We start from the raw sequence: 27,206 nt of genomic DNA, 5'->3' as shown, positions 1-27,206 counted from the left end.
CCCCCCCCCTACAAAGTATTAGTAATGGAGGGTCAACTTTTTATGTAAGCAAAACTTTCATTAACAATTGAACCGTAGCTTCTTGATGTAATTGAGGTAAGAGTTTTATGTAGAAACCGTTGAATCCTGTAATTGAGAAAATGGCAGTGGAGTATATTTGTTCAGTCAACAAAATGGGGCCCACTCATATTTGTAACTTTTATTTATTTTTTCTGGCATGTAAAGTACAAATAATTAAACAACTCCATGAAAAAGTCTTCAAGCGTCTTCAGCTGAAATCCCAGTAGTAAATATTCTAGACTAAACTGAAAGGTTTTACTTGTATTTTTTGTTTTGTTTCTCATTGCTCATTTGGTCATGTCTGGAAGTATGTATGAGTGTTTTGTATTCCACTACTTTGATCGTTTTCACCTTTTTTTTGATTTTGTTCTACCGTTCCAGGAAAAATGTAAGAAAAAACATCACTAATAATAATATACTGCGTCCCCTCTTCTAAATAAATAGACACAAAATACAGTTGGTTGAGAAACAGAAGAACCACTCGCCCCTTCAAACAAGACCTTCCTGCCGCTTGTCATTTCTCAACAATAAACAAGCTCTTGACCAGATTCCCTGCTCATTTTTGGCCTAAAACCAACATTCTGCGTGCACAAAATAATGTAGGTGTGCTTTAATAATACTCCCTAATGTCCCTTTTTTTTTTTTTTTTTAGACAAGCGTGAACAGGAAAGCATCTTGTGAGGGACAACCCCGCCTCCTCCTTGATCGATGCCCCAAGTGAATTGAGAGGGGGGGGTGTCCCGTGTCTCGGGGGCTGACTGAGCGGTTGGAAAAAAAAACAAGACTGTGATTAGGTTAAATAATTAAAAGTTTTTTCATTGACCAAGACAAACAGAACACAGGCAGTAAAGGCATAACATCTAGCACACAGCATGTATGTTTATACAGTTCAATTAGTTAAATATAGCAGTGCATTCTTTGACTATGGAGAACGTTTTCCAAATCGAACTTCTAAAGCTGTTTTTCTAGTTGTCCACCAGTATTTTTTTTTTTCCCCAAAAAAACCAACAAAATGGTGTAACCACAATTTTGGCAAAAAACTTAAAAATCTTTTAACCTTGCAAATATAACAAAATAAACCATAAATATACACAAAACATACTTTATACGAGGCAATAATAATAATAATAATCATAATAAATAGTTTTTAAGTTAACAATAAGTTAAAACTACAAGCTTAAAGTCGCCCAAATAATACAAGGTTGTTGGCGCTATTTTGAATTTTTTCTGTTTAAATTATTTTTATGTTGCAACAAAAGCTACCACAGACTTTTACAAACACAATCGAACACAGTTTGATTGAACAAAAAGAATCTAACTAAGTCTAAAATCGGCATACACTTTAAAAAACTGCAACTAATCAGAGAATGGAGGAAAAAAGAACAAACCGTACCCAATCAATGCAACCAAACATAATCTTGACCCATATGCGTGTTCTCTATGGCAACATCAACAACACAAATACACTCATTTAACAAGTGAGTCCTGATATGCAATTGAAATCAATAAATTACAAGAGGAAAAAAAAAATCAAAATCAAATGATATTCAGTCGACATGGGCTAAAAAACTGATGATCTATTAGACAGTATTCCTTTCAAGGTCACTGAGGATTGCTCTGTTCGGTCGGAGCGTTTGAGCTTGCGTGGTCAGAGCACAAATTACGGGGGCTGAGGAGGTCGTTATGGAAATTTACAGATCAGAGCTCTCGTTTGATTTCCCCTAACGAGCCGGCTCGTCCGAGCGCTGTTGGCCGTCTTTGTTCCTTTCGCTATTCCGCAAACCTTTTCAGTGTGACGTTTCATTTTCTTTTTTAAAAAATATATATCATTTGTTCTCAGTCAATATAAAAACAAAGCACATTGCACTTACTGTTCCATAGGAAAGTTTTTTTGTCTTTTTTTTTGTTAAAACATGATTATTGTTGTCGCTCGAGCGGTGTATGTGTGTCGTACTGTTTCCTGTTCCTCGGCTCTCTCCTGTATGAGTGAAGGTGGTCTTTGCGTTTGGAAGTTCATTCCCGGGCTTTGTGGGTGGACCGCAACACATTAGACTACTCCAATCTCCGCCTCCCTAAAAAGCGAACCTACTCGGTATTGGGGCGCTAATGCCCGACCGAAAATAGCCGTAGTCCCGCGAAGGGACAGCGGTGAGATCGACAGACGCTCGATGAAGTATTTGAAGCGATGCGATGATTTTATGGATCGAATCGTTCGCGAGACAAAGGGGATGATAGAAATGTCGGGGGAGGTATACCGTATCCAATGCTCGCCTTTACCGAGAGGTGATACGATTCATGGCTTGTTTCTGATATGCCTTTTTAGCATTGGGTGTCTGCGTGAAATGTGTGCAAATGGGATTTGCTCGCTGCTGTGATGTATCGGCGCATTGGAGCTCGGTGGGTTTTAGGAACCACAAATGATATGCGCAGCGGAGATGTTCAAAAGAAAGAACTAAAATTGTGGAGAAGGGTCCTTAAGGACGCCATAAATAACAGATTTGTACAGCAATTAATCGGGCCAGGGGTGTTACGTTAAAGTTTCATTGACTCGCAAAGCAAACTCTTTGGCAAAAAAATCAACTCTATCTAAGGAATCGTGCTCAGTGGTCACCACAAGGCCGCATTGTCATTTCAAATCTGCGCGTATCATTTTTTTTTTTCTTTCTTTTTGCGTTGCAAGCAGCGATTCGTTTTGTCAGCCGGGCGATGAGATGGTCTCACCGCACCTTTTTTTTTTTCTTTTTTTTTTTTCCATCTGGGATTCACAAGTCAAAGAACCAACATGAAGCAACACTGTACACGAGTTCAGCACAAGAGTGTCCGAGCGCTCAAACAAAAGTATAGATGCGTGTCATACCCCCAACGTTTCAGCTTGACCTATTTTTCCACGTCAAATTCTGCTCTGTTTTTCTTCTTAACTGTCAAGTTTGTCTCCAAAACATTAGCCGTGGTTGAGCGGTTTAAGTCGGTGTGTGCGATAGTGTTCCTTTGCCCCTTCCCTAGATCCCCACCCGTACACCGCATGCTTGTTTCCCCTCCCTCTCACGCTGCAAACATCAGAGGGTTTAAAATAAAGCCATGCAATGTCCCAATTTTTTTTGTTTTTTTCCCCCAAACTTAAGAATCTGTAAAAATTCAGCACAAGGTCTTGTTCCTTTGTATGTATAAAAATAGATTTATCTTTAATGTAATCCTTTCAAAGAGATCGTCCTCTTTGGCTAACACAGCGTCATTTAGAAAAGCAAAAAGCAAACATGTCTTGAATATAGTTGACCCTATTTAATCTATGATCATGTGCAGATATCGAAAGACGTTAGCCCCTCCCCATGGTAGAGCTCACGTCCGCTTTTTGACAGACACTTCAGATAAAACGGGCAAAGGCTTAATGTTCCATCGAGGGCGCCGTTAACAAATTCCGCGCCACCGACTTGGATAGATTACACGATATACCGTCCTCTGTTATAGAGAGACGCGCGAGAATGACACCTATTTGTCGTCCTGATGTCGCTCGGTTGTCTTGTGAGGGCGGGAGTTCAGCGGCTTTTAGGAAGCTACCGAGTTGATCGAAAGAAAGAGAACCAAGAAGCATCGGTCAAAGCTTCTGGGACGTTGAGGGACGGTCTTGTTCACAACGCTCGCAGTCAATGTTTGGTCCTTTAATTTGGAGAAGAGTTTTAACTGAGTAGACTAAACGTTGTTATTTTGGAGGATTCCGTCTGGGGACGAGACTGAGGAATAATACCGGCTCTCTCGAGGTTTTGCGAGTGTGTTATCTCTCTCCAGACCCGCCAAGCCATTGGACAGTCTATCTTGTCGGATCTAAATGTATTATTACTTTATCAGCCGTGACCACACGGGCTGTCTCGCGTGGTAGCGTGCCAGCAAGAACCATCGTGTCAGGTTAAGGTTCATTTTTTTTTCCCCAAATGGTTTGGTCGCCTGAAGCATCTCATGCCACATTATGCACAGATGCAGTTAAAGCGCTGCAGAAAAGCAAAACGTGATTTTGTGTTGAGCTGACAATCAATCCCTAATGTACCCCACTCGCCGCTCAACTTTGAGTTCACACATAGTCTGTTTTTGTTTATTCCCCCCCTGAGGATAGATTAGGAATCATTTTTGCTCTAGCGGACTTGTCTTAGGTGTACTATCTTGTTGTTTGGAGTGACGTTGTGAGATGGGGGAGGGTTGATTTTGGCCTTCAGACTATTTTATTTGTTTTTTTTTAATTCAGATTCACAGGCTTACTTAAATGGCATTGGGTCAGAGCGAACAAGCTCACATGGGGTGGAGAATCTGCCTTTACGCTCGGCACCGCCTAAAGCAGGTCAGGAAACAGTTGTCAAGGTTTTTAGAAAATGCTTACATATACGGCTATTATTACCACCTTATACCTGTATATTGAATATATAGTTATATTTTTGATAGACGTATATAAGAGAACACTGTGTCTTAATTTCATTTGATCTTAAAAAAGTCACTGATTCAAAATGCCCAAGTGTTAAAAAGAAGAAAAAAGAAAAAAAACGGAAAAAAAAAAAAAAAAAACTTGACCACATCCCCCCCAGCATGGTACTGGCAGAGATTATAGGGGTAAAAGTTTGGGTTAAATTGCACATATTCGTTAGAAAATTTGATCGCTCTTCTTTTTTTCTTTTGTTCATTTGCCATCATTTGCCTGAATTCAATCAAAGCACACAGTACACATTCTTTGTCACATTCATTAGACTGTCTCCTAAATAGATAGCTCTTAACTTAACCCCTTACCCACCAAACCAGCTACGTACCCCTTGTAATTCAATCCAGGCAAAGACAGGGAAGGTCTAGCATGTTGTGGAAAGAGAACAGAAAAACTCCACTTGTGGGTTTGTTTGAAACTCTTGACTTGCGGATGCTTGCCTATGAATAGGTTTGGTCATGTTTGTCGGTATCTGTGTTTGCATCGTGTCTGTGTGTTTTGCGATTATATATTGTGGATTTGTGTGCGAAAGCGTCAGAGAGAGACTCAGTCCAGGCCCATATATAAAGTGATGGCACAGGGGGGCTCAGGTAGCCCCCCCGTGCAGGTCAAAGGTGCTGGCGCCAACCGCCCCTCTCTCAGGCCTTGTGCTGCTTGCTGGTCTTGAAGGAAACCTGCAGCACGCGGTCGCCCAGGCGGTAGCCGTTAAGGCTCGCGATCGCCATGGCCGCCTCGTCGTAGTTGGTCATGGTGACGAAACCGAAGCCCTTACATTTGTTGGTGGTAAAGTCACGGATGACCTTGACGTTGGTGACGGCGCCAAACGGCCCAAAGAGCTGCCACAGGACGCTCTCGTCCGCCTCGGGCGACAGGTTGTACACGAAGATGCACCAGCCGGCTCCGGTGGGACCGGTGAGGTTGACGCCGGCCAGGCTGGTCATGCTGTCGATGGTGATTGGGGAGAATCTGGGGAAGAGAGTGGGAGAACTACCATGGGTGTCATTCTGAAGTTCCACGCGACATTCGCTGCTCTACGCTATCTCTGATGGCCGTGTGTCTTTAAGTTTGTAGGAATCGCGGGACCCCCGTTCCCATCTCATCCGGTAGTGGATATGCACCGCAGTGACTCCAAACTACCTGTTTTTTTTTTTTTTTTTTTTTTAGCAAAATGACAGTGCTGTGCCCCGAGAAACAGACACCCACACACTCTGCTTATTGTCCCCACACACTCTGCTTATTGTCCCTGTTGGCCAAAAAGCCTTCTGCAAGAATCGAACGTACATGAATCACAATGTTCAACTGAAACCACAGTGTTGAACGAAACACAGAAACCTAGAGAGGGGATGAAAAGCAAATTAAGAGTCAAATCATACAAAAAACTGGAGCAAACAGACGCAAAAACGGAATCTGGTATGTCCATGCTGGTGAAAAAAGGGGACATTAAAGCAACTGAAAGGACAATGTTAGTTTGTAAATAAAGACGGAAATTATTTCGATCGATAAAATAAAACCAAAGAAAAATAAGGTTTAAACAAAGCCATGCCAGAATACCCTGCTGCGATGGGGCTACGTGATTGCCGTTAACAAGCTGCTGTCGAATTTCCAAGTCAGCAGATGGTATTCCGGGCACTTTGTTTGAAATTTTATTTTAGCATGGATGCTTTTGAAAGTACACCTTTTGGCATTTACCTCTTGACTCCGTAGCTGGCGTTTAGTAAATTGTCGAGTCTGCAACGCAAGAGGGAGAGTGAAGGGATGGAGAAGTTAGTTAGGAGATCTACAAGGCAGGGCTGGCCTTTCAGTCTAGATGCCAGCTGGCCTCCAGAGGGCATCCTTCATTGCAGTGTCGTGCCAAACCATCCTACCACATTCATTGGGCTCTGGCAATTGTGTTGAATCGCCCAAGTGGATTCCATTACAGAGATTTAAAGCATACCTTGTATCCCTGCTCAGTTAACATGGCAAAAAAAAAAATTGCACTGTTGAAAACAGCAAGCCAATCTTAGACCACCTCATAGACTCCCTTTAAAACTCATTCTCAATATGAAGAATATTCTGTAGTAAAAGCAGTTGAATCCAGTCAAAGGCAATCCCAGTTGACGCGTTAGCAAGATCTGAAGGGTCAAGCATGTAATGGCAGTGATTCTGAAAGTTGTGTTCTTATGGTAAAAATCTGGTCTCTTACATTGGTTTTGAGCTGATATTTGGATCTGGTCCCTTTCCGAGAGAAGGGATCACGCTGCAGTTTAAAAGAAAGTCAGAGAAAAAGACGTTGTTTTAAGGATATGCACACTTGAATTTTTCGACCGCACAATTCCCTTAATAGAAGGAAAATTGTGAATTGTGTGTCCGTTTTTAGAACATGGTCTGGACTACAAACGCTGTTGGACTGTGCTAATTGATAGCATCTGGACACGACCAAAGTACGAATCAAGTGTCGTTGAGGGCTGGTCATTGTCTAATATCTCACGGAGACTGTTGAGCGATTGGTGATATTCCACTTTAGAGTAAAACGATGACATTTTGACACCGCATACATCGTTATAAAATAATAGGTTGCGTTGGCGTAAAAAAGAGTACTCCACCAAATTAGCATTGTCTAACTCAAAACGAAAGGAGCGAAATCACAGGCAGACTATATCTTAGGCTCCCCCCGGAGCCGCAAATGGGTTCATTAAACCTGTTCGTAGGCCCAGCGGTTGTGTCGGGGACAACCTTGCAATGCATTCATTCAATCCGGTCGCCCTTTAAGCAGACTAGCACCGTGACACAGACAAATGATGTGCAACTTGGCCTGGAAACGTCTTTCTATATTGGTTAGCGACGGTCCCGTGGGCGATGTGAGGATGTTCAATTTTCAGTACCTGAAGCGCTGCGTCTGGTGGTGCAGGGGCCCCGTGTAGCGTCGGGCTGCGGTCTGATACAGCTGAGTCAGCAAAGCCTGGCCCGTCTTCTGACTGGGGTTGTTGGCAAACTTGACAGTGATGGGCTCGGCAGCGCCCAGAGGCTTCTGGCCGTTCAGACCTTTGATGGCCTCCTCCGCTTCGTTTCGTTTGTCAAACCGGATGAAGCCCACTCCTCGTGATATGCCTGCTCCGAATAAGAAAACACGCCAACGTCACTACCTTGGCATCCCAGGACCGGTGCCTGTGGAATAACCCTTCCTAAATGTAGATAGTTTCTTGATGCTAATGTGAAATAAGGCTATACCTGTAACTTGGTCCACTAAAATGCGAGATGTGATGATGCGACCGTATTGGGAGAAGAGCTGTTCCATGTCCTTCTGGCTCATGGTCTTGGGGAGTCCACTGACGTAAAGGTTTGCGTCGCGGATTGAAGCGGAGCTTGGCCGTGCATATGATACCTACGAATGACACAAATCAGGAAATAAAGACTTCTTTTTTTCTGAATCATAGTACTAAATCAACTTTGAGAGACCCAATGATGCGTACGTCTGTGGCCATCGCAGCCAATTTTAATCAGCCCGGGTGACTCTCGTTCGTAACAAGCCCAAACCGGCACGACAATAAGCCTTGAAGAAGAAGTCAATCCTAACAAAAAATGTTTAAGAATATGTTCTATGCAGGTCCTCTAGTTGAAACAAGGAAATATGATTATATAAAATACGAGTTAAGCAGCAAAATCTACCCGTTTTTAGCCATCTCTGGCGGCAGCCATTTTGATGACCAATCATAGCTCAGCTTCAGAAAACAGGTGAGCCGCGATTGGTCGTCATTTGAGCCCTGAGGGTGTGTGATCTCGTTTTCAGTCGACAGGAGTGACAAAGTGGCCGCCCCCAGAGATGGCTAAAAACGGGTGGATTTAGCTGCTTAACTCCTATTTCATATTAATCATATTGCTTTGTTTCATCTGCATGGAACATATTCTTAAAAGTTTGAGTTGACTTCCGCTTTGCCTTTTGTTACTAAATTATGTCTCCGGTGCATCTGTCGTTCTAATCCCTAACACTTCCCATCCTTTCTCTTGGTTCGCTTTCATAACGTTTCAGAGAAACCTCTGATTGTTAAAAAAACAAAACAAAAAAAAACAATATGTTGTTGTGCGCAAGCACGACCGAGAGATAGCCCAGCTCAGCACGTCGTCGCGCTTGTCATGCGTCCTGTGTGCGAGACAGAGTGCGTGTTGTCTGAGATAGGCCGAGCTGCCTTCCCGGGCCCTCCCTCTTTTCCTTTGTCTCAATCCTCCGGGGGCGAACAGCCCTACTGGCAAACAGGGTAAATGCGTCGCAAGACTCGCAGGATCCTTGACAACCCTCCAACGCAAGACCGCGTCTCGTCACGCTCGAAAAAAAACCCCGCCGAAATGATGAGCTAAAAACGCCTTCTGTATACTTTTCCAAATCAAACAGCTCGATTGATATCTATAGCAATGAATACAGGTGCTCACCGAACACCGAGTGTCTATTGTGCGCACTGTGTAAGCAGGAGGGTTGTGCGGCGCGGTGATTAGGGTGCTCTGGACCAGCCGGGTGGGGAGGGGGGAGCCGCTACATTAGGGGAGCAGAGGCTGCCCTATAATTAACCCTCTCCCTGCCTCTCCCACAGTACAGATGGTGCCTGAGGCCCATATGGCCTCTAATCCTGTCAGCTCTACCCCCTACCCCTCTACTGCTGCCCCCATATTTCAAGGACTTGCCCCCCCCCCCCCCCCTCACAATTGCTATTCATGCTTCATGTAAAACCTCGGCAAGGAAACTAGATCCCAAAGAGTCATATTATCAAGGGACCCGTACTGTAAAAATGAAATAAAATATAGAAAGTGTCATCTTTGGACACCCCACCAATCCAATTTCACTGCTTGTCCGACGTTGACTTTTTCCTCGCAGCTGCAGTCCTACGTCAGAATGAATACCTCATTCGTGGGCAGCTGTTGGACGATCACCTGCTCCGCTCAGCAGGAGATTTGATTTCTTACAGTGCCCCAATAATCTTTGAACTCAACTCGGAGGGGGCGGACGACAGGATGGCGGCGATGAATAACATGCTGCCGATTTCCCCTCATCTGATTCCGGGACCCAAAAAAAAAAACAAAAAAAAGAAGGGGCCTAATTAGCCCCGATTGGAGGCAGATGGGGGTAACCTGGCCTGACCCCTCGTGCGCCACAGCAAGGCTTCCTAATTACATTTCCATCACAATAACCTCGGCGTGCTTTCTGACCTCCGCTGGCTCCATCCCTTTTCACCCCTTTCTCCCACTTCTCTTTGTTCTCCTCGCCGCTGCCTTCTGCCTCCCTCCTCCTCCTCCCCGCCCTGCTGCCGTGTCTGTCGTCACCTCCCTCAAGACCCTCGATGAAAATCTGCACTTCCTCTCTTTTTGTCTGGCGTGGATTTATTTATTTATTTTTTCCCTTTGTAGAAATCCTCTCACCTTGATTGTTTTAGTCTGTAGTTTTAGACCGTTGAGCGTGTTGATGGCCTTGTCTGCGTCGTTCGGATCCACGTAGTTGACAAAGCCGTACCCCAAACTCTGACCTGGGGGGGGGGGGGGGGGAGCGGTTTCAGCGACTTCAAATGTCAAGACATCATCTCCATGCGTAGCGAACGGAGGGCTACCTGTTATCTTGTCCCGGACCAGCTTGCAGGACTCGATCTCGCCGATGCTACCGAACAAGCTCTTGAACTCTTCCTGCGTCATGTTCTGGGGCAGGTAGTTGACAATCAGGTTGGTTTTGCTGTCGTCCGTGGCGCCGTTGGTGCTGATGACCGGGCCGTTGGGCAGACTGGTTCCGCTCGGACCGTTGGACACCTGGGTTTCCATGGTGCTGATTATCTGCTGAGGGAGACTGCGGCGTCAGATTGGCTGACATTTTGCATGGCTGACACAAGCGCTGATGGTAACCATACAGATAAGCACACACACACACACACACACACACACACATAAAGAGCGGCTTCCCTCTTTGTCCTTGTCTCAGGGAAAGGTCAGGAATCAGCATTGCTAAAATGGAGATGGATGCTCAGGCTGATTTAATATACAGTCCCCAACTTCCCTCCCCCTTCTTCTCTTCCTGCTCCCTGCCTCTGGTCCTGCAGATGTCACAGTCCCTTTTTTTTTTTTTTTTTTTCCTTTCTCCGCCCCTCCCCCTGCTCACTTCTAGGGTCAAACACCATTACATCACAACACAGGGATGCACGGTGGCATGGGGAAACGACAGCTAGTGTGGCTCACGAGCAAGATTATCAACAAAGAATAGCGATATTTTAGCACCCGTACGTACGCGCAGGTGGCGTAAGCGTGCCGGTGCCGTGTTTGTGCGCCGGATTGTGTTGCTTAATTTGTTCCATGGGGGATTCTCAGGTAACAGCTGTGTGGTCAGAAACGAAACTTCCTGCTCCACTTTTTGTCGTTTTTTTTTTGTTGTTGTTTTTTTTTTCCGCTCCCTTTCTCTCTCACTCTCCTGTCTTTGTCTCGTTATTTCCCGGCGCAAAAAAAAAAAAAAAAAAAGCCCCGCTGCAAGCGCAACGTTGCCACGTTTCCTGTGGCGCGCGCTTGTTGTGTATATAAATATAAAAACCGGAGACAATCCTCCAAGTCTCTTGGCGCGGTGCGACCTCAAATTGCAACCTGAAAACATCAACCCAAATTCCAGGCATAATATTCTCACAATAGAATCACATGAACTCATTTTGACGTCGTTTCAGATGACTTCTGGCATGAACATGCCGTTATAACACACATTATCCAGCTTTGTTTGAATTCCTAGAGGATGATTGAGTTTTTAAAATGAAAAGATTTACATTTCGTACTTTTTTTTTTTTAAGAATCAGAATTGAATGCTATGCGAAATGAGTGTTTTGGACTCTCCTTCCATCATGTCTTTCTTAGTCCATATATCAGTCACATCTCCCCCAGCATCTATGAATAGCTTCGCCTCACCTGCCTCTTCCCCTCATCGCTGCGAACCTGCAGCCTTCCTCCCAGCCTCACCTCCCCTCAGGTTGCCCGGGCAACCGCCCCTCAAAGACTGCATTGTGTCTAATGCCCGCCTAGTGTGGCTTTTTCTTACTCCGAGCTTGCGTCCGCTTCTATTACGGCTAATACAGGCCCGGTAAGACCTTTTCTCCTTTGTGTTGCGCTAATGTCACGCTGCAAGCACAGACATGCAAGGCAATCGGAAGACGACAAAGAAATCGGTACGTGGGGACAGTTTGGTTGTCCTAGAAATAAAAATACTGTTCAGCAATCTGTCACGTCGAGATGCTCATGCCCACTCGGCGTCATTACTGCGCTTCAATTCCGTATCAAAACGCATTGATGGAAAAAAAAACAACAAAAAAAACACGCCGGTTTTGCTGCTATTCAAATCCCCTTTTGTGTTTTTATGTGATGTGACGCGGCCTACTAACAGGAATATGAGCAACTGCGCGTGTCCCAAATATGACAAAAGCATTCTAAATGGGGTGGGGATAGAACATATTCGGGCAGTGAAAAGAGTAAAATTATATAATTCACAATAGTGTGAGGATCTGGCCTCAGAGATTAGCAGCCAGCAACGCAGATTAAGATTTCCATCTAGAGGATGCTTTACTCCTTTACTCCTTTAATAAGCCTTTTGGGGGATTATTTGATCTGTGAAGAATCAGGAATCAGATGATGGTGAGTTTGCTTTGCGGCAGCGCCCTCGTGTCAGGCTTATAATTACATGAATAATCACAAGTAAGAACGTAAACGTTCCCTTTGGCACCGGGAGGTTCTGTTTTGATTTGGCCCCGTCAAAACATTTGCTAACCAATAAAAATGAAAAAAAAAAACCAGCCCTGAAACGACCACTTATAAACCCCGTTTTAAGATTTCTAATGAATTCAATTTGTTATGCTAGTGCTGTGTGGCCCACACCGCCGCTGCGCTTCCCCCACCCCCTTCTATTTTGGGGTTCTGTGAGATCTCCCTTAATATTTAATCTACTGCATCAGCATCGCCTACACATGCTCCCAGACTCGCACGCAAACACGAGGCCAGCCTCCTCTTGCACACCCAGCCAGACTCGCACGCAAACACAAGAGTCCTCCTCCTCCTGCCTCGCTCGCTGCCAAGCTCACACGCGGCCTACACTCGGAGATCACCCTCCACCCCAAAAAAAAAAACCAAAACACAAATAATAATAACAAAACAAAAAAGTGAGGCGCTGCATGACTACACCTAAAAGCGCCCGTGTTTTTTGTTGTTGTTTTTTTTGTCTCTGCCTCTCTCCTTTCCTTTGAGTAGCATGTAAACAGGCCTGCCAATTCACTTCTGCTCCAAATGCAGCGCAGCACTGCAGGCTATGTGATGTACACTGGAAGTCATCACACGTTATGCTCACTGTGAGAATCACTCGAAACTAAATGAAACTGAGATGTGAAGCCAAGGAAAAGCGTGTAGCGCCCATCAGGAATAGTCAACTTTTTAAACATTTTTTTTTTAACCTCAATCAAAAGTGACACTCAGAAATGTATTGTACTTTCTTGATATTTAGGTTTGTTATAGTATTGATCACAAAAATAACTACCTGACCAAATCGTTAGTTTACTAGAAATACCAAATACTTAAAACATTTAGTTTGCGTTTACTCCAGTTATTTTCATGTAATAAAATGTATTATTATGGGTATGTGCCGATCCACCGGATATGTTCAAAAAATATCCCCCCAAATTGCTTCAAAGTGAAAGGCTGACCTTGAAAAGTGGCTGTATGACACCAGCAATAATAACAAGCCCCTTCCCTGTTATATAAATGAATGTGTCCACCTTATACCGTCAAATTTCCCTCTTTTGTCAACTCAAACGCATGCTAGGCTGAAGTGTAAATGAGCCGTCTAAATAACACAGATTACGGGATTATCCCAAACAAAGGGCATTAGGCACACTCTCCACACTTATAAGGGATTATGGTGGCAGCTGTTAAAAAAAAAAAAAAAAAAAAAGGCGACAGGAGTCACAGCTCATGTCAACCGCCATCAGGCTTTTCACGCAAAAAAGAGAGAGTCGATTTTTAAACAAAACTCTCAACAAAAGACAGCAGTGGAGTTCTGATTTCATAAAACGGCAGCTCACTGGAATACTATCAGTCTGAGCGCTATCCAGCGTGCTGAAAAAAAAAAAAAAAAAAAAAAAAGGGAGTGGCCATTTGACATCTTCATCTCCCGTTCTGTCCTTTTATTCAATATGTGAAAGTGCATTTCTCATTTTTCTCTCTCTCTATCTAGTACAACCTCCACCCTGCCGGCCCTCCATGTGCCCCGTCCCTCCCTGCGAGCTCTGCAGGCATTCAGCGCGCGAGCAGCGGTCTTTTTGCTGAATAAACGTATTGACAGGCCCAAACAAAAGAGCCACCCGTTCCTCCTCTTCTCCCTCTTGCACAGGCCGCGGCGGCACTATGAATATTAATGCCAACAGTGGCGCTTTGTGCGTGTGCGCGGCGGCCAGGCGGGGAGCTGCGGGACAATGACTCTTACAGTCGAGTCGAAGAAAAATAAAACCCCAGATTTATTTTGACTGGTTTTTAAGGGCGTTTTGCGGTTAAAAAGTGAGAGTAGCTTAAGATGTCTGAGGAGCAGAATAACCTTTAGCCTCCTACAGGCTTCGTTATGTTTGCCTGATGATTGTACAATAGTCAAATCAGCAGCGGCAACTCATCGCTTATATAACATAATTACGTGTCTTGTCCATGCCTCCTCACTGGGAAAAAATGTCAATTGAAATTAACACGACTTTTAAATGATCAGGCAATGTGATATGAATGTTTTTTTTTTTGGTTGTTTGTTGTTTTTTTTTTTGAAACGATATAGGCATTGAGACGGTTTCAGTGCCACGGTGGCCTCGGTTCGTCCTTGTCCTTGAATTGTGTAAGAGCCTCGGGAAGGTTGTCTGACTCAACGCTTTTTTAGTCGCTTTGGCACTGCGGTAGCGACGTCGGAGGAGGGCTGCGGCCCGTGTGTGTGCATTTGGGGGAGAGAGGGAGGGAGGGGCGGGAGGTGGGGTGGGGTGGAGTGGGGTGAAGGGGGGCACACACACACACACACTGTCTCTGCCCATGTGTGATAGGTAATGAGATAAAAGAAATGGGGATGATTGTTCAAAAAATGCTCCAATTATAATTGCATGTCCTGCAGTTAGTTCTGTTGGACCTGAATTTGTATTATTCAACATCATAAAAAAAAGATAATAATTGCCCTCATGGCAGTTGTATCCTTCAATGGACAATTCATTGAATTGGAGTGTGCCAGCAGGCCAAGATGGGCTTAAAGGCCCGGGTGTCCATCCTGAGACACGCCCAAAAAAAAAAAAAAAAAACGGACCACAGGCCACGGAGCCGAGCCAATTCCTCCCTGCGTCTCTCCATTTTTTTTTTTTTTTTTACTACCAAGCATGGCCGCCATGTGTTGTATTTCTTTAGAGGGAAGTAAAATGGAGACCGCTTAACTCTTTTTGCTCACTCGCACGCTTACGTGTCATTTTGGAATTATTCCTTTCGGCAAAAGCAAAAGGATGTGTAACGTCTCTCCTCCCCCATCATGGAGTGACTCAACCTTTTCTTTTCTTTTCTTTTTTTTTTTCTTTCCTTTTGCTGGATGGAGCAGCCACCGAGGCATCGCGTTTTGTCCCCGGCATCCTTGTGATACATGCGCCAGGCCAAGAAAACCAACTACCCGCCCTTCCCTTTGCCTCTCCTCCCGAACGAACGCATTTCGCCCTTGCGTGGAATCCCATATTGCCGTTAACGGAGGCGACACGGAGAGAATCAAATCCAAGATGGAAGAATAAACACGACAATGGAGCCCTTATCACGATATCCTGAAACGCATGCAAAAATGCTGGCCGGTGCGCCTTCAATCTGTGTTTACGAGATGGCCGCATCACATGTGCACAGCTATGGCAGCGCGGCACACACATTAACACAAAGGGGCCCGAGAGACACAACATGCAGTCCCAGCATCCACCCCCCCCCCCTCCCGCAGCCGACGCGGACGAAAGACGAGAGACGGAAAGGCATACGTACAGTAACCATTCTTGACGTGCAACGACAAGGAAATCTAGGTCCCTCTTTTCTGCGGAAGCTCGGCGGCGCTCGTTGGGTGCTCTGCTCGCTCGGCCCCCCTCTCTGGAGTTCCAGAAAATCAAAAGGAAGAAAAAAAAAAAAAAAAAAAAAAGAGAAAAAAAATACAAACTGGGACCTGTCGGAGGGTCTCAGCCTTCGGAGGTTGTATGGGGGGGGGGGGGTCCTCTATAGGATGAAAAGGAGGAGGAGAAGGGGGTTCTCTGCAGGACGATGGAGAAGGAAGAGAGGAGCGTTCTCTCCGACGGTGGAGTGTGATAATAAAAAAAATAGTAGAGCGGAGAAGCAGTGATCCTCGGCAGGGTGTGTCCAAGGATGGGAGGAGGAGGAGGAGGAGGATGATGATGATGAGGAGGAGGGGGGGCCCTTCTGCTTCGGAGTGGGTTTTTTTTTTTTTTTTTTTTGTTGTTTTTTTTTTCTTCTCCCGCTTGTGTTCGATTCCCTGCTCGCCTCGCAGTCTCCTTCTGCGCCTCTGCTGCAATGTTCTTCTTTTATGTGCACTTCTGGCAGCCGGAGCCGGACGCTGATTGGCTAATTGTACAGGGAGGGTAGTACGCGGCGGCCATTGCGATGCGCTCCTCGCCCATTATCCCCTTCAGGAGAGAGATCACCGAAAGCCCCCACCCTCCACCCGCCCACCGACAGACTACAGCCCCTGCCCCCCCCCCCCCCCCCCCCCCTCCGCCCCACTCCTCCTCGCTCGCTTCCCTCCCTGCCCTTCCATCACTCCACTCCCTGCTTCTCAATGCGCTTCCTTTCTTCCCGGGCCCCCACCCCCTACCTCTTCACACACACACACACACACACACACACACACACACATAGAACTGAGTGAATAGGACTCCACCTGCACTGGCGGAACAGATGGGTGCAGCACTTGTCCCTTCTTCCTTCCCCTCCCCTCCCTTGCATCCTCCATTTCAACCTCACTCCTCAGGCTGAGCCAATCCACTTTTCGATTAAAAGGGAAACGCATGGCACGGCCGGGGAAAATGTGTCCATGTGCGGACGCTGGCTAAAAACAAAGCATGGAAAAGTTGCGATGTGCAAGGCAGATGGCGAGCCATCGGGGGTGGGGTGGGTGGGTTGTAGGGGGGCGGTTCAGGTGCAGACGTGGGAATAACAAATTAGAACCCCCTTCGCATCCCCTGCTCAAATGTGTTCAACGTCCAAAACGTGGGATTGAGACGGCGCTTGGCCAAAATGTGACCGGCGGTGATTTTGTGTTTACTCGACGGCGTCCCGGCGTGGCCCTTCCCGGGGAGTTCTGGTCGCAGGTCCGCCCACCTCTCAACGCCGTCCCGGCTGAGTGCTCACTGAGACGTGCTGTTTGGGCTCATCTATAATGCAGGCCCCTGCCCTGAGACATCATGTGTGACAAATGACCTATTTCTGCGCAGACCCCCATAGGGCTCTGACCTGAGGGGGGTGGGCGGCTACCAGTGCGTAAATCAGTGCGTTTGTTTTTTTGCAACTTCCGCCAAGGAGGTTATGTTCTTAGCGCTCGTTTCGTGGTATGTTAATTAGCAGTACTAACTTTGGATCACTACTGAGTGGTGCATTCCGTTTTGATGCGGATCCATGATTTTTGTGATTTATTTTATTTTTTCTCCCCATGATTCAAGGGTGAATATCGTAGGAGTCATGATGAAATACAGTCATTTGAAATGTCGGTACGAATCCAAATGAAGATTTTTGGAACCTTACAAAGGGCTCCGCCCAATCCACCCCAAATCCACCAATTTTTAGTCTTCTCAGAGGTCGGCCATTTTGTCACCTGTCGAATGAAAATTACAGTTGCTCAGGTAATGACCAATCACGGCTCACCTGTTTTCTGAAGCTAAGCCATGATTAGTTGTTACCTGAGCAACTGTGATGTCATTTTCAGTGGCAAGTGGCAAGATGGCCGCCCCCTGAGTTGTACAAAAACAGGTGGATTTTACTGCTTAGCTCAATATTCCACAAACGCAATGCCGTGTTTCAACTAGTGGGGCTGCGTTGAACATATTCTTGTAAAGAAAAAAATTGGGGTTGACTTCCCCTCTTTAACATTATAAAGTGCATTTTTTACAATTTTGGACCTTGCTTCTGAATGGCAAATATATCGGTCTTAGTTTATGATCAGAATTTGGACATGAGCCATAGTAGGATTGTCCTTCCTTGCTGGTGATATGTGCTATTATGGATGACACTTAATTGGTTTATATTGATTGGTGACCTGGTCAATTCCCACAAAACTTTGTGTACCGGCGTGGCCATTTATTGATACAGCAAACGATTGTCACGCCTCACCTGTTTTCTGGTTTTAGTAACGTGATAGTTGCAAGCTGACCCCCTCGGCATTGTGATGTCATCTTCAGTCGACAGCGAGTGGCAATATGGCAGCCCCCTGAGATGGAAAAAAAATGGGTGGATATTGCTGTTTAATTCATATTCCACAAACGCAATATCAATCATAAGACGGTGTTTAGATTAGTAGGGGTACAGAACATATTATTGTAGAGAACATTTTTAACTTGACCTGTATGCTTTCAATGTTTGTTTTCCCCATTTTTTTATGGAATTGTTGTGCTCCAGTTATTCCTGATCTCAACATTGCGGGAATTTTCCAGTTTTTTTTTTTTTTACTTTTTTTTAACTGCGAGGAATTGGACTCCCCCCCCCCCCCCCCCCAGTTATTTTCTTGCTGTTTCTACTTTTGCTACCACTTGCCTTTTTTCCTCAGCCGCCAAATGTTTTTTATAAATTTTTCTTAATGAGTTTGGTACTTCTCTCAATGACGATTGTGTGGTACATTTCAAATGACGATTTCCGTGGAACTTTGTAAAAGAAATACATTTATGAGAATCTCTTCATTTTTGCAGAGACTTTTCCACAAAGGCATGATTCACCGCCACTCCACCAGTTTGTCTTGTGTTGAGCTCGACATGCGAGGCCTCCTCGGCTCTCCCGACGTGACCTTGAGGAGTCCTCAGATATCTGGCCGTGAGCAACCATGGCGCAAAGGCAGCAAGCTGTTTACATCACTGGCCGCTCGCCCGGTATGGATCTTTCCGTACAGACGCGCGTTTTTTTCGATGTATGGCGCAGGGAACGCAAAGACGCTCCTCTCCTCCCACTCTGCGTATCCGTCACTCCGTCTCCCGCCTGGCCCGGTCGCTCTTTCCCGGCTTTACGTCGCCGTCCTTCCCGGTTGCTTCCCAACACGGGCCGCGGCCTGGTGGTTTACATAATTGCCTTACATAAGTAGCGGGCTCGGCTTTCGGAGCTGGGGCGATATTAGCGGCGATGAATATTGCATGAGGAAAGCACTCGTTAATAAGAGGATGGAGATGGAGCCCCGCTGTCAGTCTGTCTTAACCCCGCCCCCACAGTCCTGTTAAGCAGTGACTCAACTCAGCCTGCATGCGTTGGAGCCTTTGAGTCACTTTGTCAGCAAGAGAGCAAGAGAGTGCGCATGTGTGTGTCTGCGTGCGCGTGCACGTCAGAGGAGAGAAGACGGGCGTCTGTCATTAGGTGCTTGTGTTTTTTTCCGTCTTTGTTGGCAGCATAAAATCGGCCCCCTTGTCGCACAAAAGGCGCCCAAGTCGGTGCACTGACTGCGGGCCCACTTACAGTTCACACTTAATGCGAATAATTGGGTCTCATTGTGGCCCCTCATTAGAGGGCCGGTTAGCAGCACGGCAGCTGAATCCTTCACGTGGCTAAAGAGGGCATTTCAAGCACCCATTGGATGCTCCTGAATCGCAGGATCAAGCAGTGTTTTTTTGGCTGCGTCAAAAGCTCGATTGTTATTCTAGCCCATTATTGTTTTATTGTTTGACGCCTGCTTTCGCCACACGTGATTAGGGGCTTTTCGTTTTTCTCTTGGATTACCGAGAAATGCTCAGGGATAAATGCCGTTTTACCAGAAGTATATTCCCGTACGCATCCGTCAAGGGGACCAATGTTTATTTTATCAATACGGCACATGCCAGGGATGAAATGTTATATTTTTCGAGATTAAAGTCGCAATATTACGATATTGTAGTTGTGTACGTTCAATGAAAAAGTCTCGTATTTTTTATCACATCAAATTACGAGAATAAAGGAATGTATTTTTTAGAAAATTAAAGTCGTACCTCAAAAGAGTACTGTAGTCATAGAAAGATTTTTTGGGGGTAAAAAGTTGTCTATTTTCGAGATTTAAGTTGTGTATTTTTTTTAAAGTCATAAAATTGCAATAAAACATCCATCCATATAATATCGTAGCCGCTTATCCTCACGAGGTTCACGGGGACAATAAAAAAGTCTAACATTTTTTTTTACACTCACAAATTGTATATTTTTAAGAGTAAAATGATTCTATGAGAATAAATCACACATTTTTGAGGAATATTTTGTCTCTATTTGAGTAAAAAGTATTTTTTTCAAACAGTGATAACACTGCAAAATTAAAAGGTTGGCTGTTTTCAAGATGGCAGACAGACAATATTAATACACTCACGTGCACATATTCTTTATCCTCTGCGACGAACGACTAATATCATTGCCCATTACTGAGTCACTTCCAGTAATTCCGTTCTGTTTCTTCGTTTGTCGGTGCCAATCGTGATGCAAAAACTGTTTAGTTCTTCCCATTCTTTTTTTTTTTTTATTGTTTTATCACTACATTTTTCTATTCGCAGCATGATATACAATTGAGCTGTGCTCAAGCAGTGATTCTGTTGTGTAGCACAATTTGACAAGCACGTAGCATTTGGCCTTGATGCTTGCCTGTTTTTCCTCTCAGTGTCTGTATATTCAGAATGTGTATGTGACACTATGACAGTGCGTGTGGGGGATGGTCTCCGCAAGTCCCTCTTGGCACTTTGTGGGCAGCAGTGCGGCGGCATTAAAGGTCCGAGCATGAATGCGGGACGTTATATCGACGACGGCACCTTTCTGTGTGCATTTGGCTGTCAGGCGCGTGCTCCCTCGTGGGCTCATCTTGCACTTTTCCCCCTTCCCAAATCTTCCTCTCGCGTCGTCTCTGGGCTATTATTAGAGTCGACAGGCTGGTGGGAGGAAGTCTCTGAAGTAGACGCTCCTGTCATCTTTTTATTTATGGATTAATTGTTTGCTGCCCCCCCCCCCCCCCCCCCCCCCCACACACACACACGCCGGCGCCTCCTAATTCTTCTAATTCTGCGCGCGTACAGTTTGTTTGCACGCAGAGCAGGATGCTGGATGAAAGGAAAGTCCCGATGACGTACATAATTGCGGAATGATGCTGCCCCAGTGTGCACGTGAATGACTCGGAGCTGGAGTGAACTAGCACTGACCCTCGCTTGCGCAGACACCCTGGTTTACTCCAAAGCTTTTTAAATATAAAGCTGGCGTTTATGAATCTTTCATTGGCTCCTGTCTGATTGGGTATCTTGGGAGAGACCTTAAATACACACAGCTCTTAGACATTCTCTTTGTTTTTTTTTCCCCTTCTCCTTCCGCCATTCCTGAAGTGACAAGACGCAAAAAGGCAGCTCCCGTTTAGCCGTGCCTGTTTTTAGCTGTGCAAATAATTTTCGATAGCGTCAATAATGCAGAAATACCCGAAAGGTTGTCATGTACTGTCAATTTTGTTCCACGTTTAGTCGGCGAGACAAGCAGCGCCACAGTTTAGTCATTGCACTCCTCCACATGTATTCCTTCCATTAATGGAATGATTTTCATGTAGTTATCTTATGGATTTATTCTCATAAGAATGTATTATTTTTCTCTTGAGAGGTGAGGAATTCGACTTACGTGACCCGACTAGAGTCCGACGCGAGTCGCCAATTTTAGGACTTGCTACCTGCTTGGTTCGAACTTCTGAAAGACTCGACTTGCTATTCACGAGACTTTGACTTGAATAGGACTGCAATAAATAATCATCAGTCGATCTCTCGATTATTTTTCCGATCAAAAGATTTCGCTTCCATCCTTATATTAAATAAAACGGGGCATTATTTCAAATTGGCTGTCAAAAATGCACAAATATAAATTAATGACGATTCAGTTGCTGGTTTGTGAATTTCCAATATAGTGTGCATTTTGTTTTTGAAAGAAACATTTTTTTTGTCTCGTGTGCCGCAAACCTGGCAACCACAGCCACCAGCATGCTACGAGACGAGTGTTGAGGCCACCTCATTAAGTGAGTGGCCTGGAGGGAGCGCCAAAGATAATTACATTTGGACTCAAGGATTATGTTTTTGATCAAATCGGGAAAACGACAATGGGAACGTGCAAGGTTTGCGACTCATAGAAAAGACACGCAACTATGACGTGACATCCATCTTTGCTTGGTTGTTTTAAAAATTCTGTGTATTATGTTTCTAAATTTCAACTGGGAGTGTCAAGAATTTTTTTTTTTCTTTTTTAACATAAATTTTCACGTTTGGGCGGCACGGCGGTCGACTGGTTAGCACGTCCGCCTCACAGTTCAGAGGTCGTGGGTTCGATCCCGGCTCCGGCCTCCCCGTGAGGAGTTTGCATGTTCTCCCCGTGCCTGCGTGGGTTTTCTCCGGGTACTCCGGTTTTCCTCCCACATTCCAAAAACATGCATGGTAGGTTGATTGGACACTCTAAATTGCCCCTAGGTGTGATTGTGAGTGCGGATGTTTGTTTGTCTCTGTGTGCCCTGCGATTGGCTGGCAACCAATTCAGGGTGTCCCCCGCCTACTGCCCAAAGACAGCTGGGATAGGCTCCAGCACGCCCCGCGACCCTTGTGAGGAGAAGCGGTATAGATAATGGATGGATGGATTTTCACGTTGCCAAACTGCTGCTGGAGTTGAATTGAGTTTACTGCCACCACACAGTGTTCAGAAGGATCACTCATCGCAAGGCGTCACTGTATTATAACTATTTTCATATTATAACTTAAATCTTAAAATTAGTGCAATAGGCTGAAAAAAAACTTAAGTTGTTCATAACATTAAAACAGTTTTTCTAGTAATATTGTAACATTATTGTCCAAAAATTGTTCATTTTTATAAAAACATTATAAATTTCCCCATACCACGACCCCGGTGGAAAAAAATGAATGGAAGGAGGATAACAAATTTATTTGGACTAAACAATGTGACTTTATTCTCATTATCGTATTATTATTTGAAATTGTAGTTGATTTTAACATAGCAACTTTATTCTTGGATTATTGACTTCATGAGTCTATATTAAGTCATTCATTCATATGATTTTATGCTTTTTTTTTTTTTTTCTTCTCCCAGTTTAGTTATTGCACTCAATCTTCCTTCTTTCATGCTCTCACTCACTGCAGTCCAGCATCCCCAATCCACTCCACCTTTGTGCCCCCACATCCACTCCGCCCCTCCTTCTTGTTTCAGTAATAGGAGAATTGAAATCAATAGCGCATTAGTCTAGCCCGGAAACTCTTGTAAAATTAAATATGAATGACTGAGATTGCAGCTCTACCTGCTGCTCACAGAGATGCATGATGGCCCTCGGGAATATGGATGGATCTCTCCTCCTCCTCATAAACAGGCCATTTTGTGCTCTTCTTAGCTTGTTTGTTTAGGAATCAAACGCTAGACACTGTGTCGGGGCTCGTCGGCGTGCATTGGATGATGTCAACATGAGAGTGTACATCATAAAGCCGTGCAAAATCAAGGGCCCCGCACCCCAACAAACCCACCCACTATTACTGTATTGGAAACATCCTGCTCATTAGCCAAATGCATTTTAGATTTTTTTTTTTTTCCATGATATGATTATAATCATACATGAATGATACAATATGTGCAATACGAGTAGTAGAAGTGTAGTAAAGAGGAACGATTCGATTCAGTGGAATTCTGATTCATTTTGACACAATACGGCTCAGTTTAAGATGTTATGATACAATGAGTTTCTTGTTATCACTTTACAATATGAATGAACTTGTCAGGACAGTTGACACCCATTTTTTGCCGGGGATAAGAACGGGCCTGGCCCGCAAATAGCGAAAATCCGCGTACACTTGATGACCATTGAAATGCATTGGGAGGTTGGTGGGTGGGGGGTTGGGGGGGGGGGGGGGGGGGGGGCAATGATAATATTGATTTTTTTTTAAACACAAAAAGACATTCTTGAAAACATTCAACTGACCTTTTTTCCACTGAGGTATTGAAGAAAAAAAGATATAAATCACATCTTTTAAATAAGAAAAGCTTTTCCCGATTCAAACCGGTTTTTATTACACCCCTTATACATCGATATATGTATGTATAATCATCATGATTTGTATATTGCGTCTTGTGGGGGGGGGGAACGACATCCATGCTGTTTAGCTTCAAGTGTGATTTGCAAGGCGGTTGGCGAGTTCTCTCTGGTGGGTGTACGGTAATATGATACAAGACGCCGCTCGCTTTACAGTACTGCTTCTGGGAGTTGCAGTAAGCTAATACGCAAGCTAATACGTGCAGATGCCATAGAGGTGGATGTATTTGCGAGCTATATTTCATTCCGTCTGAGATGAAACACTCTGTGACAGATGGAGTGATATTGTTCCTAGCGTTGGGCCCACGAGCGAAGCCCCTCCTGCGTTCCCTCCCTGACAGATGTAGGGGGAGGACCGCAGTGCACTCTTCTTTCTTTCAATTGATTTGGGTGCTCGCGCCCTGAGGGACCAGAAGATGCTGGTGTGGTGGTGCAAGTGGGGTGGGGGAAGGCAGCTAAAGTGATTGAGAAGGGGAGGGGGGGTGCTTAGTCATTTCCTGCAGCCAAGGCGGCTTGCAAAATGTCCAGAGCGAGTACTGTCAAGAAGCCGTAAATGCATTATTACGCATACATCTGCATGGATTTGAATTCAGAGCACGCTAATACAGCTGGGCAGTGTGCACAGAGGGGAAACGTTTCCATAAATGTTGGTTAGTGAATGACAGTCTCACATGCGTCCATGCGTGTAATGTAAGTGTGGCTGCTAACATTTGGGGTGGGGGGGTGGGTAAAGCTTTGTGCGTTATTTTAAGTAATAAATGATATTCGTCTACGCGAATACACTTATCATGTTAATCATTTCTTGCATTTATCGACAGTTTAACCAAGTAGCAAACGGATGACTGGCAATATGCCAACACTATTTCTATAAATCCCTGCAAGTGTTTACATTTGCAAATGATCACGTCTACAAGATTCCGAGGAAATTACAGTGTCCTGTCACCGGTGAGCTATTTTTAGAACAGGTCCGGGGGCTCCTCATGAGGTGCCCATGGGCGCCATGTTGGCAAACGCTATGTGAGTGATTAGCTCACATACAGCCGAGGGTTACTTGCCGAGAGGTTTATTGCAATATAAAGGGAATAAAGAGTTTTTTTCCAGGTATATAAAAGTCATTTTATTCCCATGCAAAAATGTTGTCAGAATATTGCAAGAATAACGTTGGGTTTTTTTGTGTGTTCTTTTTAGATAGGGTCAAATTTTTCCAAGAGTCAAAAAATTGTGGAAAAAAACATAAGTTGTGAAAACATTGTAATATTACGATCAAAGATTCGTTTTTTAAGTAATAAAAACAAGTCAGATTTTTTTTTCTATAAAGTTAATACAAGATTAAAGTCTTTTTTTCTCTTTTTTTTAAAATAAGAATTACATATAACATTACTATAATAAAGACATTTTTCTTGAGATAAAAAGGTATACATTTCCTTGAAAAAAAGTAAGACCATTATGGTAATACATTTTCTCAGGTATTTTCAAGATAGTTTGAGTTTTACAAGAAATTCTCTAAGTCATAATATTACAAGTAGAAAGACTTTTCGGGCTAAAAAAACGACTAGAGGAAAGAATATTATGAAAATAAAATTAGCTTTTATGTGATTATTTTTTTTCTCAGGGAAAAAAAAAAAATCCAAGTATTGTACGGAATATCGGTGATCTGATTTGATTTGTGCTGTTCCCGGATGAATTTGCTGGAGTTTGACTGGTGATCACCTTTCAGCCCTCCAGCCTCCCACCGACCACTTCACCGTAGGATAAATATTAGGAGAGCTAACAGCTGTGAATGAGCAGATGTGTTCTATGGCAGGATCACCTCACGGGCTGTGCCCGGAGGGCAAAGGTTGAGACGAGGTTGGATGTTCACGCCGAGCTTCTCCTGAAGATGCTGATGACAAAAAAAAAAGAGCATCTGCCTTTGCTGCCGCCGCCGAGAGACGCAGATTAATATTAGCATTATTGATTCGATCAGGTTTGTCAAACTGAGGGTGAGGAACACAAAATGTGTCGCAGGTCAGTTTTAATAATCAAAGTATGATTATAGTGCCAGAATAAAGAAACAATAAGACTCAAATCTCATTCAGGGATAAAAAGTCCAATTTTTCAAAGAAAAAAAATACATGAATAAATCTGTATTTTTCCGAGATTTTTTTTTTTTTTCTCAAGAATAAGTTGTGTTATTATGAGAATCTTTTTTTCAAAGTAAAATTCAGAATTAGGATCAAGGCATATTTAAAAAAGATAAACTTTTATTATAACAATAAAGATGTATTTTGTCTATTTATAAAATAATATGTATTTTTTTTTAGATAAATTTGTGTTTTCCCATTAAGTCATATATTAAAAGTCAATATTACAAGAATAAAGACTTTTTCAAGTCTTATCATTTTTATTTTCACAACATAATCATAATTATGAGAATAAAAAATATTTTTTGTATTTTTTTTCTAAAAGTTGTAATATGAAATAGTCCCTTTAAAAAACTAAAAGTCATTCAAAGGCTCAGGTAACGACCTATCACGACACCTGTTTTCTGGGTTCGGTCATGTGACGTTCGCAAGCTGTGCCCTTAGGCACTGTGATGTCATTTTCAGTCCGCAGCAAGTGGCAAAATGGCCGCCCCCTGAGATGTTTAAAAACAACTACAGTTTGCTTCTTAATTCATATTCCACAAACGCAACATTAATCAGAATACTGTCTTTAGACTAGTGGGGCTGCATAGAATATATTACTGAAAAGAAAATCTTTGACTTGCCTTCCCCTTTAAATCTTCATTTTTTTTCTGTACAGCTTTTTTTAACTCATTTATCCATTATCCAATTTGAGAGCCCCTGCTAAAATCCTGAAAGCAGTCCCTCAGTACAAAAAAAAAGTGTTTAATGATTTTAATAGTAGTCTTAAGTGGAGTGGGACGGTGGGGGCCGGGGCTAGGGAGGCGTATCCTGGCCATGGGCGCGTGGCGGCGGAGCAGGTGGATGACGGGCAGCTGAGTAGTGGGCTCTCGGGGTGGAGGGGTCCATTTTGGAGGACTCTTGGGGTTGAGAGAAACCTTGTTTTAAAAAAAAAAAACAAGGGAACCCCATCTGGAAGTGAGGGTGGGGGCCGTTGAGTGAAAGAGATCTAGTGGGTGGTGTCTGACACTCTCTCTTTTGTTCTTTGCTTGCACAGCAGTGGCGGCGGCGGCTGCGGTGGAAGGAGGAGGAGGGCATGGAGGAGTATGTTTGTGCGTGTGAGGGGGGGGGGTTCTCGTTGTGGTGGGGGCTGGGCACTGGAACAATGGTGCCGGTCGAGGAATTGAAAGACGGCGAGGCAAGGAAGGTGCGGGCAGAAAAGGGAAAAATGGAGGAGGCTGGCTCAGAGGAGGAGGTGGGGCGTGCAACTACTCGGGCAGGCAAGGACGCTGCAATGTCACACAAACTCTGC

At 44.3% G+C, this 27,206-nt stretch overlaps 1 protein-coding gene across 12 annotated transcripts; it reads right to left on the bottom strand.

The window, feature by feature from the left end:
* Positions 1–184: 184 nt before the first annotated feature.
* On the bottom strand, positions 185–15,944 carry elavl3 (ELAV like neuron-specific RNA binding protein 3). 12 transcript variants are annotated; one of them, XM_086055584.1, is made up of 8 exons: positions 15,518–15,944; positions 10,093–10,312; positions 9,908–10,011; positions 7,730–7,883; positions 7,384–7,612; positions 6,705–6,758; positions 6,209–6,247; positions 185–5,506 (listed from the first exon to the last, which is right to left on the bottom strand). In XM_086055584.1, exons 1-8 carry the CDS (start codon positions 15,524–15,526, stop codon positions 5,158–5,160), a joined length of 1,158 nt encoding a protein of 385 aa, XP_085911710.1. In that variant the 5' UTR covers positions 15,527–15,944; the 3' UTR covers positions 185–5,157. The 12 variants fall into 12 exon arrangements, with proteins under 12 accessions (XP_085911710.1, XP_085911713.1, XP_085911712.1 ...); XM_086055587.1 differs by having other exon boundaries at positions 185–5,485; XM_086055586.1 differs by having other exon boundaries at positions 7,384–7,609.
* Between the last annotated feature and the right edge of the window lie 11,262 nt (positions 15,945–27,206).

Source organism: Filicampus tigris, chromosome 16 (genome assembly GCF_054856515.1).
Source record: "Filicampus tigris isolate MCC_2025a chromosome 16, RoL_Ftig_1.0, whole genome shotgun sequence".
In the NCBI taxonomy this organism is placed as follows: domain Eukaryota; kingdom Metazoa; phylum Chordata; class Actinopteri; order Syngnathiformes; family Syngnathidae; genus Filicampus; species Filicampus tigris.
The sequence above is the reverse complement of the archived record's forward strand: the minus strand, read 5'-3'. Positions and strand labels throughout refer to the sequence as shown.